The 14889-nt window shown below is 40.9% G+C and overlaps 2 protein-coding genes across 2 annotated transcripts; one reads left to right on the forward strand and one right to left on the reverse strand.

The window, feature by feature from the left end:
• The first annotated feature begins 1770 nt into the window (after positions 1–1770).
• LOC137815507 (uncharacterized) lies at positions 1771–3481 on the forward strand. Its single transcript, XM_068618622.1, has 3 exons — positions 1771–1790; positions 1898–2575; positions 2650–3481. Exons 1-3 carry the CDS (start codon positions 1771–1773, stop codon positions 3479–3481), a joined length of 1530 nt encoding a protein of 509 aa, XP_068474723.1.
• An 888-nt stretch (positions 3482–4369) lies between these two features.
• Positions 4370–14269, reverse strand: LOC137815508 (uncharacterized). Its single transcript, XM_068618623.1, has 17 exons — positions 13962–14269; positions 13721–13890; positions 13592–13666; positions 13394–13502; positions 12469–13286; positions 11877–12422; positions 11129–11678; positions 10636–10985; positions 10523–10589; positions 9437–10236; positions 8993–9253; positions 8383–8505; positions 8162–8192; positions 7703–8085; positions 7449–7510; positions 5735–5957; positions 4370–5637 (listed from the first exon to the last, which is right to left on the reverse strand). The coding sequence occupies exons 1-17, from the start codon at positions 14267–14269 to the stop codon at positions 4370–4372; spliced, it is 6144 nt and encodes a 2047-aa protein (XP_068474724.1).
• Between the last annotated feature and the right edge of the window lie 620 nt (positions 14270–14889).

Here is a 14889-nt window from a genome sequence, read left to right on the forward strand (position 1 = left end):
CACCAAAAGAGTCCTAGAGAAAAGTACTAGAGTAGATTTAAGAAACAAAAACAAGCTACTGGAAAATATTTTTTTATGCAAACTGTGCTATGTTTACAGATTTAACTGTACTGATTGAAAGCGAACTGGAATGTGAAAAATTAACCACAGAAACTTCAATGTCTCAAATCAATAATGGCACTGGAATGAGGGAAAAACAGTAAGCCAATTGAGAGAAATAAATTTTTCAAAATCGCTGCCAGATTACTGTATTTTTTTCGGCAGAATTGTACACTTTCCGTATTTTATTTATCATTTTTTGTGTACTTGGAATTTTTTAGTACTTATTTTTTCTATGGATTTGTAACACTTTGAAGAATGTAAATCCAAATTTTCACAAATTTCCAGTGAGCCAATTAATTGCAGTAAATTGAAAACAGTAGCACGTTTCTAAGAAAACAAAGTATCCTTTTCACAAACACTTGGTGTAACAAAAAAAAACAGCAAGGAAACTCAAAATAAAGCCTAAAACAGAATGGTAAACAACTTGAAATAAAGAGCTCTTGAAAATAAAGTGCAACACAGCTCAAAAATTAAGCAACACAAAACCTAAACTCTAGATACCACATGATGTGAATCCAATAGCAAGATATACATGATTCTTTGACATTCTTAGGAACAACTTGAGTTGGTCATGAATTGGCACTTTAATTAGAATTGGATCAATGTTCTAATTCAAGAACTCACCAAAACTTTGCACCGAACCAAAGCTCACATGGAAGTCCATGTATTGTCAAATTGAATCAATCAACAAGAATTGAAGAACAACAATTGAAAACCGAACAGAATTGAAAGATATAACCAATGCATCGAACAGAATTGCAAATTACAACAAGGTACCGAACAGAATTTGATGAACAAGTAAAACTAGAACATGATTCATGAAGAAGAAACAAAGCTTGAGAATAGAAAACTTATGGAGATGGAAGGAGAGGTGAGTGATCACGCCACTTAGAGTGTGGATACTCCAAGATTAGTGAGTTGTCGCCACTTGAGGTTCACCATAGACACCCAAGATAAGACTTGATGAAGGCACCAAAGCTCTTCCAATTTCTCTCTCAATTTGAGTAGAGTTTTCTTACTACAATTTCCAAATTTGATTTGTACAAGGGCAGCACCTCTATTTATAGCCTATAAGGTGCTGAAATGCAAGACTAATCAAATGCAAATATGTCCCTAATGACCTTCAAATTCGGCGCCAATGAAGGAAGTGTGACTTTCCTTCCTAGTTTGGCACCTCCTAACTCATATCTACACTCCCCCTAGCATCCCTTACTAAGTTCACTCCCCCCTAAGCTACTAATATTTCTAAACTACAACTAAGGATGCTTTTACACAAGAGGTTTCTTATGTTTCCCTCTTAAGCACCATCTACCAAAGATATTACAAATAAAGAAAACAATTGTACATTATTTCCTAAGGCCTTGAACATCCTTCTTGTAAGCCTTTGAGAAGGATGAGTAACGTCTTGCACATCTACCTCTTGATCCTCTACCTCCTCTTGTCCTTTTTGATTGGCTTCTATTTATCCTTGGCCTTGATCTCCATCAAATACTGATGGCACAATCAGTTATATTCCCACCAATAACAATGATGGTACCATCATTATTATTGCCACGAATAACAATAATGGTACGATTAGTATTATTCCCTCCAATAACACTGATGGTACCATCAGTGTTATTGGTTGCAATAATAGTGATGGTACCATTAGTGTTATTGGTGTCAATCATGGTGCTGGTACCATCTATGTTATTGGTAGTAATAATACTAATGGTACCATCAATGTTATTGATAGTAATAATATTGATGGTTTCATCAGTGTTATTGGTAGTAATAATACTGATGGTACCATCAGTGTTATTGGTGGGAATAATACTAATGGTACCATCAGTGTTATTGGGGAGAATAACACTGATCGTATCATCAATGTTATTGGTAGGAATAACACTGATGGTACCTTCAGTGTTAATGGTGGGAATAATACTGATGGTACCATCATAGTTATTGTTGCGAATATAACTGATGGTACCATCAGTGTTATTGGTAGGAATAACACTGATGGTACAATCAGTGTTATTGGTTGGAATAATACAGATGGTACCATCAATGTTATTGGTTTGAATAACACTGATGGTACCTTCAGTGTTATTGGTGGGAATAATACTGATGGTACCATCAATGTTATTGGTGGTAATATAACTGATGGTACCACAAGTGTTACTGGTGGGAATAATACTGATGGTACTATCCGTGTTATTGGGGGGAATAATACTGAAGGTACCATCAGTGTTATTGGTGATGGTACCATTAGTGTTATTCGTGGCAATAATACTGATGGTACCATCAGTGTTATTGGTTGCAATAATATTGATGGTACCATTAGTGTTATTGGCGTAAATAATACTGATGGTAGCATCTATGTTATTGGTAGTAATAAAATTGATGGTACCATCAGTGTTATTGATAGTAATAATATTGATGGTTCCATCAGTGTTATTGTTAGTAATAATACAGATGGTACCGTCAGTGTTATGTGTAGTAATAATACTAATAGTACCATCAGTTTTAATTTTGGTATTAATACTAATGGTACATCATTGTTATTAGTGGTAATAATACTGATCGTACCATCAGTGTTATTGGTGGGAATAATACTGATGGTACCATCAGTGTTATTTGTGTGAATAATACTAATGGGACCATCATTATTATTGGTGGGAATAATACTGATGGGACAATTAGTGTTATTGGTGGGAATAATACTGATGGTACCATCATTGCTATTGTTGGGAATAGAACTGATTGTGCCATCAGTGTTATTGGTGGGAATAATACTGATGGTGCCATTAGTGGTATTGGTGGGAATATAAGTGATGGTACCATCAGTGTTATTGGTGGGAATAATACTGATGGTACCATCAGTATTATTGGTGGGAATAATACTGATGGTACCATCAGTGTTATTCGTTGGAATATTACTGATGGTACCATCAGTGTTATTGGTGGGAATAATACTGATGGTACCATCAATGTTATTGGTGGGAATAATACTGATGGTACCATCAGTGTTATTGGTTTGAATAATACTGATCGTACCACCAGTGTTATTGATTGCAATAATAGTGATGGTACCATCTATGTTATTAGTAGTAATAATACTAATGGTACCATTAGTGTTATTGATAGTAATAATATTGATGGTTCCATCAGTGTTATTGGTAGTAATAATACTGACGGTACCTTCAGTGTTATTCGTAGTAATAATACTGATAGTACCATCAGTGTTATTGTACCTTCAATTTTAATTTTGGTATTAATACTGATGGTACCATCATTGTTATTGGTGGTAATAATACAGATGGTACCTCGCAAGGAAGTGGCGGGGGGCGCCTCCTTCGTGTGTGGGCATCAGGCAGTAAGGAAGTTCGGAGCAATCTAGAGCCAGGCGGTTTGGTGCAGATACACCCCAGGTAGGAGAAGTGCCATCCTTCGGGAAACCTTCTCCTTAAGCATAATCACCAAATCCTTGGTCGTCTTGGTGTTTAGATACACCGGGGACGATACGACACTGCTTTCAGCGTGCCTCTCCCCGGGCGTAGGCACCAAGTGCACTGATCGCCTTGGTGTTTTTAGACACACCGAGGACAAAATGGCGTTGTCTCCGGGCAGGCCTCTCCTCGGGCGTGGGCACCAAGTGCGCAGAGATAAGGGCTAGTTACCTTGGTGTTTAGACACCCCGTGGACGATACAGTGCTGCTTCCAGCAGGCCTCTCCTCAGGCGTGGGCACCAAAGCGCAACTTTGTCCCAAGTGTCTAGACATGCTAAGGACAAAATGAACTTGCGTTCAGCAGGTCTCTCCTTGAGTGTGGGCACCCAGTACGAGCAAGTAGGCTTCGGCCAAGATAAGCCCTCCTTCGCCTTTGAGCGACGTCGAGGCCAGAAACACCTTCAGAAACGGATGCCTCAAGGCCACGAAGGTCGAAACAAATATCGAAGGCTAAGAAAATCCCACAAGTTAGAAAGCAGAAAGGGAGAAAGGTATGCACCTCGCCTTGGTTGAGAAGACAAGAAAGAAAGGCACGTGCTGCCTATGGTTCGCAAGGTAAGTGAACAAGATCGAAGTAAGTCTAAGGTAAAGTAACAAGATACACCTTTGGAACAGCAAGTGGAGACAATGGTCGACACGAAGATAAAGTGCAAGCACGATTACCAAGCAGTAAAAGAAGAGAAGCATACGTAAAGATATAAAGATGAAATGATTGATTATATTGAGTATGGCAATACAAAGTGATAGGTAATTATGAAGGTACAAAGTTAAAAGGGAGGCTAATCCTCAGGAATAGCTAGGGGAACGATTTTTCCCTTGACGATGTGGTTGAGCGGGCCGCAGCTGGAGACGTCGATCCCTGGATTTGCACATGCCACCTGGGCTAGGGCCTCTGCGAACCCCTCAACAAAAGCGCCTTCGGCGTTGTCAACCAGCTCCTTCTCCGCCCTCTCAAAACGCTCGGCTTGGGAGGCCATTTCTTTATCTTTGGCTTCCAAAGCTTCGTCCTTCTCTGCCTGCAGTTTGGAAAAGTTAGCTTGCAGCAGGTCGAAGGCTTCAATCTTGGCATTCAGCGCTGCCTCCACCTCGCCCAGTTTTTCCTCTCGAGAGCCACAGTGGTCCTCAAGTTTCTTCTGTTGGATCTTGGAGGCTTCGACAGCATCTTGGAGCTCATCGATCTTCACACGAAGAGGCACAGTTTGCCCAAGAAGCTCAGCGTAGGTTTGACCAGCCTCGTGGAGTCTTTTGTTGGTGGCATCCTTTGCTTGTTGAGCTTCCTTCAGGGTTTCTTTGTAGGAGACCTCTTGGTGAAACCAGCGACGCTCTTGGGCCTGAGTTTGCTCATTCAGCAAGGCCAGTTCTTTCTCAAGAGCTAGGCAGTCGTTGGCTTTGGCCTCAGCTTGCTCCCGCCAAGAGCGGGCGTTGGAAAGGTATTCCCCAATGCAGTAGGCAACACCTTCTTCTGTGGTTGTGTCAGTCGAGCCTCTCGGCGTCGCCTTGTGCAGAAAGCCTTTTATGAAGCCTTGGACTGGATGGGGAAGCTCTGGGGTCTGCGTAGGATCAGGTGTGGACGCAGACTCAACCCCACCCCCCGAAGCCAGTTGATGGGGCGGTGAAGTGGCACTTGGAGGGTGTTCCCTCAGGGACTCAACACCGTGGTTGGAGGAAGAATGGGAGGTGACGACCTTGTTGGTCCTCCTCCTCTTGAAGACTTGCCCATCCTCAGTGTCTTCATCATCCTCTGAGGGAATCACCACCACCCCTTTGCCTTTGTCCAGGGGGGCTGGTGTGGTCGCAATTTCGACCATGGTAAGGGGCATGACCGCGATGAGAGGTGGAGAGCTAGGAGTGTGGGTGACATGTAAGGAAGGAAGGTCTTGGTTAGGTGTTGTTGTTGGGAGGGTTTGAGAGTGAGATGTTGGAGAGGGTGGAGGAGTAGGCTCAGGGGCTGGTTGCGTGGAAGCGTCAGCTCCTTTGGAGGTGGCTTTGCCCCGGGCTGTCAAAGCCTTGGCGAGCCTCAGCCTCTTGTTCATATCCATTTTTGAATCTGCACCAAGAAAGCAAACAAAGCAGAGGTTAGGCACAAGCTAAGCCAAAGCATGAAGCATAATCAGATATACTATGGAAATTTAAAGTAAACAGACAGTTCACATATGAACAAAGGTAAACACTAGCGGAAGCAAGAATCAAAGAAGATGAGTGGGGAGTAGTTCCCATACTAAGGTATTGAGTGAGGGTTGCAGAGTCGTATTCACGTGCTATCAACTCGGCAGTATCTAAGACCCCCACACTGGCCAAAATCAAGCCCACCTCTCGATCTGTTGAGGGTAGTTCATCCAAGGACTTGGGCTTGGTCAATCCTGGCTCCTTCACCCAGTACAGAGGAAAGCCATCCAGTGATGTGCGGTCGTGGTCAGTACAACACACTTTGAAGAACTTCTTTCTCCATCCCTTATAGGATTGTTGGAATAGGGATAGAAGGATTCCCCGGCAATGCCGCTGCAGCTGACCCAGAGGCTCTTCCCTTGTTTTTTAATCTAAAAAAAGTGGAGGAATATGTCCACGGAGGGGGCCTGGCCAAAGTATCCACAGAGGATCCCGAACTCTTTGATGAAGGCCCAGCTATTGGGGTGTAGCTGGGCAGGGGCGATGTTTATTTCAGTAAGGAGCTCTCTCTTGAACCCAAAGAAAGGTAAACGCAGACCTATGCATTTGAACACGGTCTGGTAGAAGAAGAAGAAAGCCTCCCCATTGTTTGACCGGTCGTCAACGCAAATGGGCTCACTCGGTGTGCAAGGGCGAACGGATATGTACGCGTCATGCCTTTTGGCAAAGGCACCGTGTTTGTAAACACCTGGTTCGCCTACATGGGCCCTCCAATCAACTAAGGTGGTTAAGGTTGAAGTCTCAGCAAGCAGCTCATCAGATGCCCAAGGGTACTGAGACTTGTAGTTGACGCTGGGAGGTGGAGGGTTGGCGGTGGTTTTGGTACGCGCCATGATGCGGCAAAGGAAGCTGAGCAGAAAGAAATACAAGTGTTTAGTAAGCGAAGGGTCATGGTATCAAAATGGGTAGAAATCCCAGAAACCCCTACCCCCACGCGAGAAAGTTCAAAATGGGTATTATTCCCAGTACCAGCAGGGAGTTACCTGACTCGTGAAGTACCCATGCATGAGGTGTAGGGACGTGGCAATCCACGCCACCTTTGGAGAATCGCTGCGACAAACACGACCCGGGAGAGGGCCATGTCCCAGGGGTAATCTACGTGCATGGTGCGAGAGGAAGGCTGAGATACTCCCAGGGCTAGTGACTAGAGGCTGGGGCGCATGAGTTGGCACCCAGGTAGTCATCCCCTACGCCGGATGTACTTCGAGGAGGGAAGACTTACACGCTGGGACTTCCCTAAGTTGGGTTACAGCGTCGTAAGACCTTCCACGTGGAGTTGCGCTTAAGTCATAAGTGACACGTGGCAATAGCACTGAAACCCAAGGTATATAAGTTTTTCTGAAATCTTAGAGAGGTACGTTTTTACATTTTTACACACACTCGAATCATTTTGCTAGCTTACACCTTGTACGCACGAGTGATTTGAGCACCAGAGAGAACTTAGTTAGAAAACGGTTCCGCACCTTCAGAACACCAGAGTCACAGTTTTTCGATACGGAGGTGCACGGTGTTTACTGCCTTACTGACTTGAGCGTCGGAGTGCAAACGGCCGCGAGGGCGCCCTTTGTTCTCTCTGGTTCAGGTGCTCACGGCGGCGAAGGGAGGTGAACTGGAACAAGGACGAAGGAGTACTTGATACGCGAGTCTTAGCTGCGCACGAAGCGCGATCTGGTCAACCGGCAGAAACAATACCATAAGTTTTATTGCCACCAATAACACTGATGGTACCATCAATATCATTGCCACCAATAACACTGATGGTAACATCAGTATTTATCCACCAATAACGTTAATGGTACCATTAGTATTATTCCCACCAATAACATTGATGGTACCATCAATATTATAACCACCAATAACACTGATGGTACCATCAGTATTATTCCCACCAAAAACACTGATGGTACCAGCGGTATTATTCCCACAAATAACACTGATGGTACCACCAGTATTATTCCCACCAATAACAGTGGTGGTACCATCAGTATTATTCCCAATAATAACATTGATGGTACCATAAATTATATTCCCACAAATAACACTCATGTTACAATCAGTATTATTCCCACCAATAGCACTGATGGTACCATCAGTACTATTCCCACCAATACCACTCATGGTACCATCACTATTATTCCCAAGAATAACAATGATGGTACCATCAGTATTATTCCCACCAATAACACTAATGGCACCATCAGTATTATTCCCACCAATAACATTGATGGTACCATCAGTATTATTCCCACCAAGAACACTAATGGTAACCTTAGTATTATTCCGACCAATAACACTAATGGTACCATCAGTATTATTCCCACGAATAACCCTAAGTGTACCATCATTATATTCCCACCAATAACACTGATGCTACCATCAGTCTTGATCCCACAAATAACACTGACGGTACCACCAGTATTATTCCCACCAATAACCCTGATGGTAACATCAGTTATATTCCTACCAATAACATTGATGGTACCATCAGTATGATTCCCACCAATAAAACTGATGGTACCATCAGTATGATTGCCACCAATAACACGGATGGTACCATCAGTATCATTCCCACCAAAAACACTGATGGTACCATCAGTATCACTGCCACCAATAACACTGATGGTACCATAAGTATCATTGCCACCAATAACACTTATGGTACCATCAGTATTTTTCCCACCAATAACACTAATTGTATGATCAGTATTATTCCCACTAATACCAAAGATAGTACCATCAGTATTATTTCCTTCAATAACACTTATGGTACCATCAGTATGATTCCCACCAATAACACTGATGGTACCATCAGTATTATTCCCACCAATAACACTGATGGTCCATTAGTCATATTCCCACCAATATCCTTGATGGTACCATCATTTATATTCCCACCAATAACACTGATGGCACCATCAGTATTACTCCCACCAATAACACTAATGGTCCCATCAGTATTATTCCCACCAATAACATTGATGGTACCATCAATATTATTCCCACCAATAACAATGATGGTACCATTAGTATTATTCCCACCAATAACAATTATGGTACCATCAATATTATTCACACCAATAACACTCATGGGACCATCAGTATTATTCCCACCAATAACCCTGATGGTACCATCATTTATATTCCCACCAATAACATTGATGGTACCATCAGTATTATTCCCACCAATAACACTGAAGGTACTATCAGTATTATTCCACCAATAACACTGATGTTACCATCAGTATTATTCCCAACATTGATGGTACCATCATTATTCTTCCCACCAATGACCCTGATGGTACCATCATATATATTCTCACCAATAACACTAATGGTACCATCAGTATTATTCCCACCAATATCACAGATGGTACCATCCGTATTATTCCCACCAATAACACTAATGTTACCATGAGTATTATTCCCACCAATAACAATTATGGTACCACCAGTATTATTCCAACCAATAACATTGATGGGACCATCAATATTATTCCCTCCAATAACCCTGATGGTAGCATCATTTATATTCCCACCAATAACATTGATGGTACCATCAGTATTATTCCCACCAATAACACTGATGGTACAATCAGTATTATTCCCACCAATAACCCTGATTGTACCATCATTTATATTCCCACCATTAACATTGATGGTACCATTAGTATTATTCCCACCAATAACACTGATGGTACCATCAGTTATATTCCCACAAATAACACTGATGGTACCATCAGTATTATTTCCAGCAATAACACTGATGATACCATCATTATGATTGCCACCAATGACACTGATGGTACCATTAGTTTCATTGCCATCAATAAAACTGATGGTACCATTAGTATCATTGCCACAAAAAACAATGATGGTACCATCAGTATTATATCCACAAAAAACACTTATTCTACCATCACTATTATTGCAACCAATAACACTGATGGTACTATCAGTATCATTGCCACCAATATCGCTGATTGTACCATCAGTATCATTGCCACCAATAACTCTGATGGTACCATCAGTATTGTATCCACCCATAACACTGATGGTACTATCAGTATTGTTGCCACTAATAACACTGATGGTACCATCAGGATTATTGCCACCAATAACACTAATGGTACCATCAGGAATATTGCCGTAAATAACACTGTTGCTACCATCAGTTATATTCTCACCAATAACACTGATGGTACCATCGGTCTTATTCCCAGCAATAACATTGATCCTACCATCAGTATTACTCCCACCAATAATACTGATGATACCTTTAGTATTATTCGCACGAATAACAATGATGGTACCATTTGTATTATTCCCACCAATATCACTGATGGTACCATCAATATTATTCCCACCAATAACACTGATGGTACCATCAATATTACTCCCAACAATAACACTGCTGGTACCATCAATATTACTCCCACCAATAACACTGATGGTACAATCAGTATTATTCCCACCAATAACACTGATGGTACCATCATTATTATTTCCACCAATAACACTGATGGTACCATCTGTCTTATTCCCACCAATAACCCTGATGGTACCATCATTTATATTCCCACCAATAACACTGAGGGTACCATTAGTATTATTCCCACCAATAACGTTGATGGTACCATCAGTATTATTCCCACCAATAACATTGATGGTACCATCAGTATTATTCCCACCAATAACATTGATGGTAGCATCAGAATTATTCCCACCAATAACACTGAAGGTACTATCAGTATTATTCCACCAATAACACTGATGGTACCATCAGTATTATTCCCAACATTGATGGTACCATCAGTATTCTTCCTACCAATGACCCTGATGGTACCATCATCTATATTCTCACCAATAACACTAATGGTACCATCAGTATTATTCCCACCAATATCACTGATGGTACCATCAGTATTATTCCCACCAATAACACTAATGTTACCATGAGTATTATTCCCACCAATAACAATTATGGTACCATTAGTATTATTCCAACCAATAACACTGATGGGACCATCACTATTATTCCCACCAATAACCCTGATGGTAGCATTATTTATATTCCCACCAATAACATTGATGGTACCATCAGTATTATTCCCACCAATAACACTGATGGTACAATCATTATTATTCCCAAAAATAACCCTGATTGTACCATCATTTATATTCCCACCATTAACATTGATGGTACCATCAGTATTATTCCCACCAATAACACTGATGGTACCATCAGTATTATTCCCACAAATAACCCTGATGGTACCATCAGTTATATTCCCACAAATAACATTGATGGTACCATCAGTATTATTCCCACCATTAACAATGATGGTACCATCAGTATTATTTCCAGCAATAACACTGATGATACCATCAGTATGATTGCCACCAATAACACTGATGGTACCATTACTTTCATTGCCATCAATAACATTGATGGTACCATCAGTATCATTGCCACCAAAAACAATGATGGTACCATCAGTATTATATACAAAAAAACACTTATTCTACCATCACTATTATTGCAACCAATAACACTGATGGTACTATAAGTATCATTGCCACCAATATAACTGATTGTACCATCAGTATCATTGCCACCAATAACTCTGATGGTACCATCAGTATTGTATCCACCAATAACACTGATGGTACTATCAGTATTGTTGCCACTAATAACACTGTTGGTACGATTAGGATTATTGGTACCAATAACACTGATGATACCATCAGGATTATTGCCACCAATAACACTCATGGTACGATCAGGAATATTGCCGTAAATAACACTGATGCTACCATCAGTTATATTCTCACCAATAACACTGATCGTACCATCAGTCTTATTCCCACCAGTAACATTGATCCTACCATCAGTATTATTCCCATCAATAATACTGATGATACCTTTAGTATTATTCGCACGAATAACAATGATGGTACCATTTGTCTTATTCCCACCAATATCACTGATGGTACCATCAATATTATTCCCACCAATAACACTGATGGTACCATCAATATTACTCCCAACAATAACACTGATGGTACCATCAATATTACTCCCACCAATAACACTGATGGTACAATCAGTATTCTTCCCACCAATAACACTGATGGTACCATCATTATTATTCCCACCAATAATACTGATGGTACCATCTGTCTTATTCCCACAGATAACCCTGATGGTACCATCATTTATATTCCCATCAATAACACTGAGGGTACCATTAGTATTATTCCCACCAATAACGCTGATGGTACCATCAGTATTATTCCGACCAATAACACTGATGGTACCACCAGTATTATTCCCACCAATAACCCTGATGGAACCATGATTTATATTCCCACCAATAACTTTGATAATACCATCAAGATTATTCCGACCAATAACACTGATGGTACCATGAGTATTATTCCCACCAATAGCATTGATAGTACCATAAATATTATTCATACAAAAAACACTCATGGTACTATCAGTATAATTGCCAAAAAGAACAATGATGGTACCATCAGTATCATTGCCACCAATAACATTGATGGAACCATCAGTACCATTGCCACCAATAACACTGATGGTACCATAAGTATCATTGCCACCAATAACACTGATGGTACCATCATTATTTTTCCACAATAACACTAATCGTACCATCAGTATTATTCCCACTAAAAACACTACTGGTACCATCAGTATTATTCCCACCAATAACCTTCATGGCACCATCAGTCTTATTCCCACCAAAAAAACTGATGGTACCATCAATATTATTCCATCCAATAACACTGATGGTACCAATAGTATTATTCCCACCAATAAGACTAATGGTACCATCAATATTATTCCCACCAAAAACACTGATGCTACCATCAGTATATTTCCCACCAATAACCCTGATCGTACCATCATTTATATTCCCACCAATAACATTGATTGTACCATCAGTATAATTGCCACCAAGAAAAATGATGGTACCATCAGTATCATTGCCACCAATAAGACTGATGGTACCATCAATATCATTAAAACCAATAACGCTGATGGTACCAATAGTATTATTGCCACCAATAACACTCATGATACAATCAGGATTATTGCCACCAATAACACTGATGGTACCATCAAGATGATTTCCACAAATAACACTAAAGGTACCATCACTCTTATTGCAACCAATAACATTGATGGTACCATAAGTATTATTGCCAGCAATAACACTGATGGTACCATCAGTATCCATGCCACCAATAACACTGATGGTACCATCACATTTATTGCAACCAATAACAGTAATGGTACCATCAGTATCATTGCCACCAATAGCACTGATGGTACCATTGGTATTATATCCACCAATAATACCGATGCTACCATCAGTATCATTGCCACCAATCACACTGATGGTACCATCAGTATTATTCTCACCAATAACATTGATGGTACCCACAGTATTATTACCAGCAATAACACTGATGGTACCATCAGTATTATTCCCACCAATAACACTGATGGTACCATCAGTATTATTCCCACCATTATCACTGATGGTACCATCAGTTATATTCCCACCAATAACACTGATGGTACCATCAGTATTATTCCCACGAATAACACTGATGGTACCATCACTATTATTGCTACGATTAACACTGATGGTACCATCAGTATTATTGCCATCAATAACACTGATGGTACCTTTAATATGATTCCCACCAATAACACTGATGATACAATCAGTATCATTCCCACCAATAACACTCATGGTACTATCAGTATTACTTCCACCAATAACACTTATCGTATTATATACTACGAATAACACTGATCGAACCATCAGAATTATTACTACCAATAACACTGATGGAACCATCAGTATTATTACTATCTATAACAACGATGGTACAATTAGTAATATAACTACCAATAAAACAGATGGTACCGTTAGTATTATTGCGACCAATAACACAAATGGTACCATCAAAGTTATTGCCATAGACAACACTGATGCTATCATAAGTATTACTGCCACCAAACACAGTGATGGTACCATTAGTATTATTACTACCAATAACCCTGATGGTACTATCAGTATTATTGCCACCATTAACACTGATGGTACCATCATTTTTATTGCCACCAATAGCACTTATGGTACCATTAGCATTATAGCCACCAATAACACTGATTGTACCATCAAGTTATTGCCACCGACAACACTGATGGTACCATCAGTATTATTGTCACCAATAACACTGATGGTACCATTAGGATTAATGCCACCAATTACACTGATGGTACCATCTGGATTATTGCCACCTAAAACACTAATGGTACCTGCAGGATTATTACCACCTATAATAATGATGAAACCATCAGTATTATTACTGCCATTAACACTGATAGAAGCATTGCTATTATTACTTGCAATAACACTAATGGTACCATTAGTATTGTACCGTCCTGATAGTCGGAAGTGATGACGTGGCATCGAGCTATTATGTAGGCGTGTTGAGAAGGACCCATGGCTGGCAGAAGGGAAGGAAGTCGGGGGGCTCGTGTGGTCGACAGTTATTTAGTTGGCGTGCCCCGATCTCTAGCAAACCTTAACCGGCGACCACCGGGTCTGAGATGAAGCCGCCAGATGCAAACCCGTGACCACGTGGTGGCCAGAGATCGCCGAAACAAGGACATCGCCGAAGATGAAGTCAGATGGTCATTTCCTAGCTAGCCAGAGGATGAGGTCGGGAGACAGCTTACCTGAACATACACGGTGAAGCAAGTAAAGTAGATCATGAAGGCGGCCGACGAGACCACAGGGAAGGTGTGTACGAAGGCACCCGAACTCGCCACTCAGAAGAGATCACGCTCCAAGGCAGCTATGCACTGAGTTGTGTCATGCATAAGTAACTTAGCCAAAAACCTGAAGAGTAAGAAGTGGCGCCCAAGTCAAGGATACTCCAGATGGTGACACGTGTACAGCTGGATGCGAGCCACGTGTCCAGATGTGTAACTGTCAGGAGAGAGAAAAGTGCACAGGTATATAAGAGATTCTAACGAACTTCTGAGGTACGCACGTTTAGATTGTTTCTTTACGCTTGCGAGCTTTGA

This window comes from Phaseolus vulgaris, chromosome 1 (genome assembly GCF_000499845.2).
Source record: "Phaseolus vulgaris cultivar G19833 chromosome 1, P. vulgaris v2.0, whole genome shotgun sequence".
Lineage (NCBI taxonomy): Eukaryota > Viridiplantae > Streptophyta > Magnoliopsida > Fabales > Fabaceae > Phaseolus > Phaseolus vulgaris.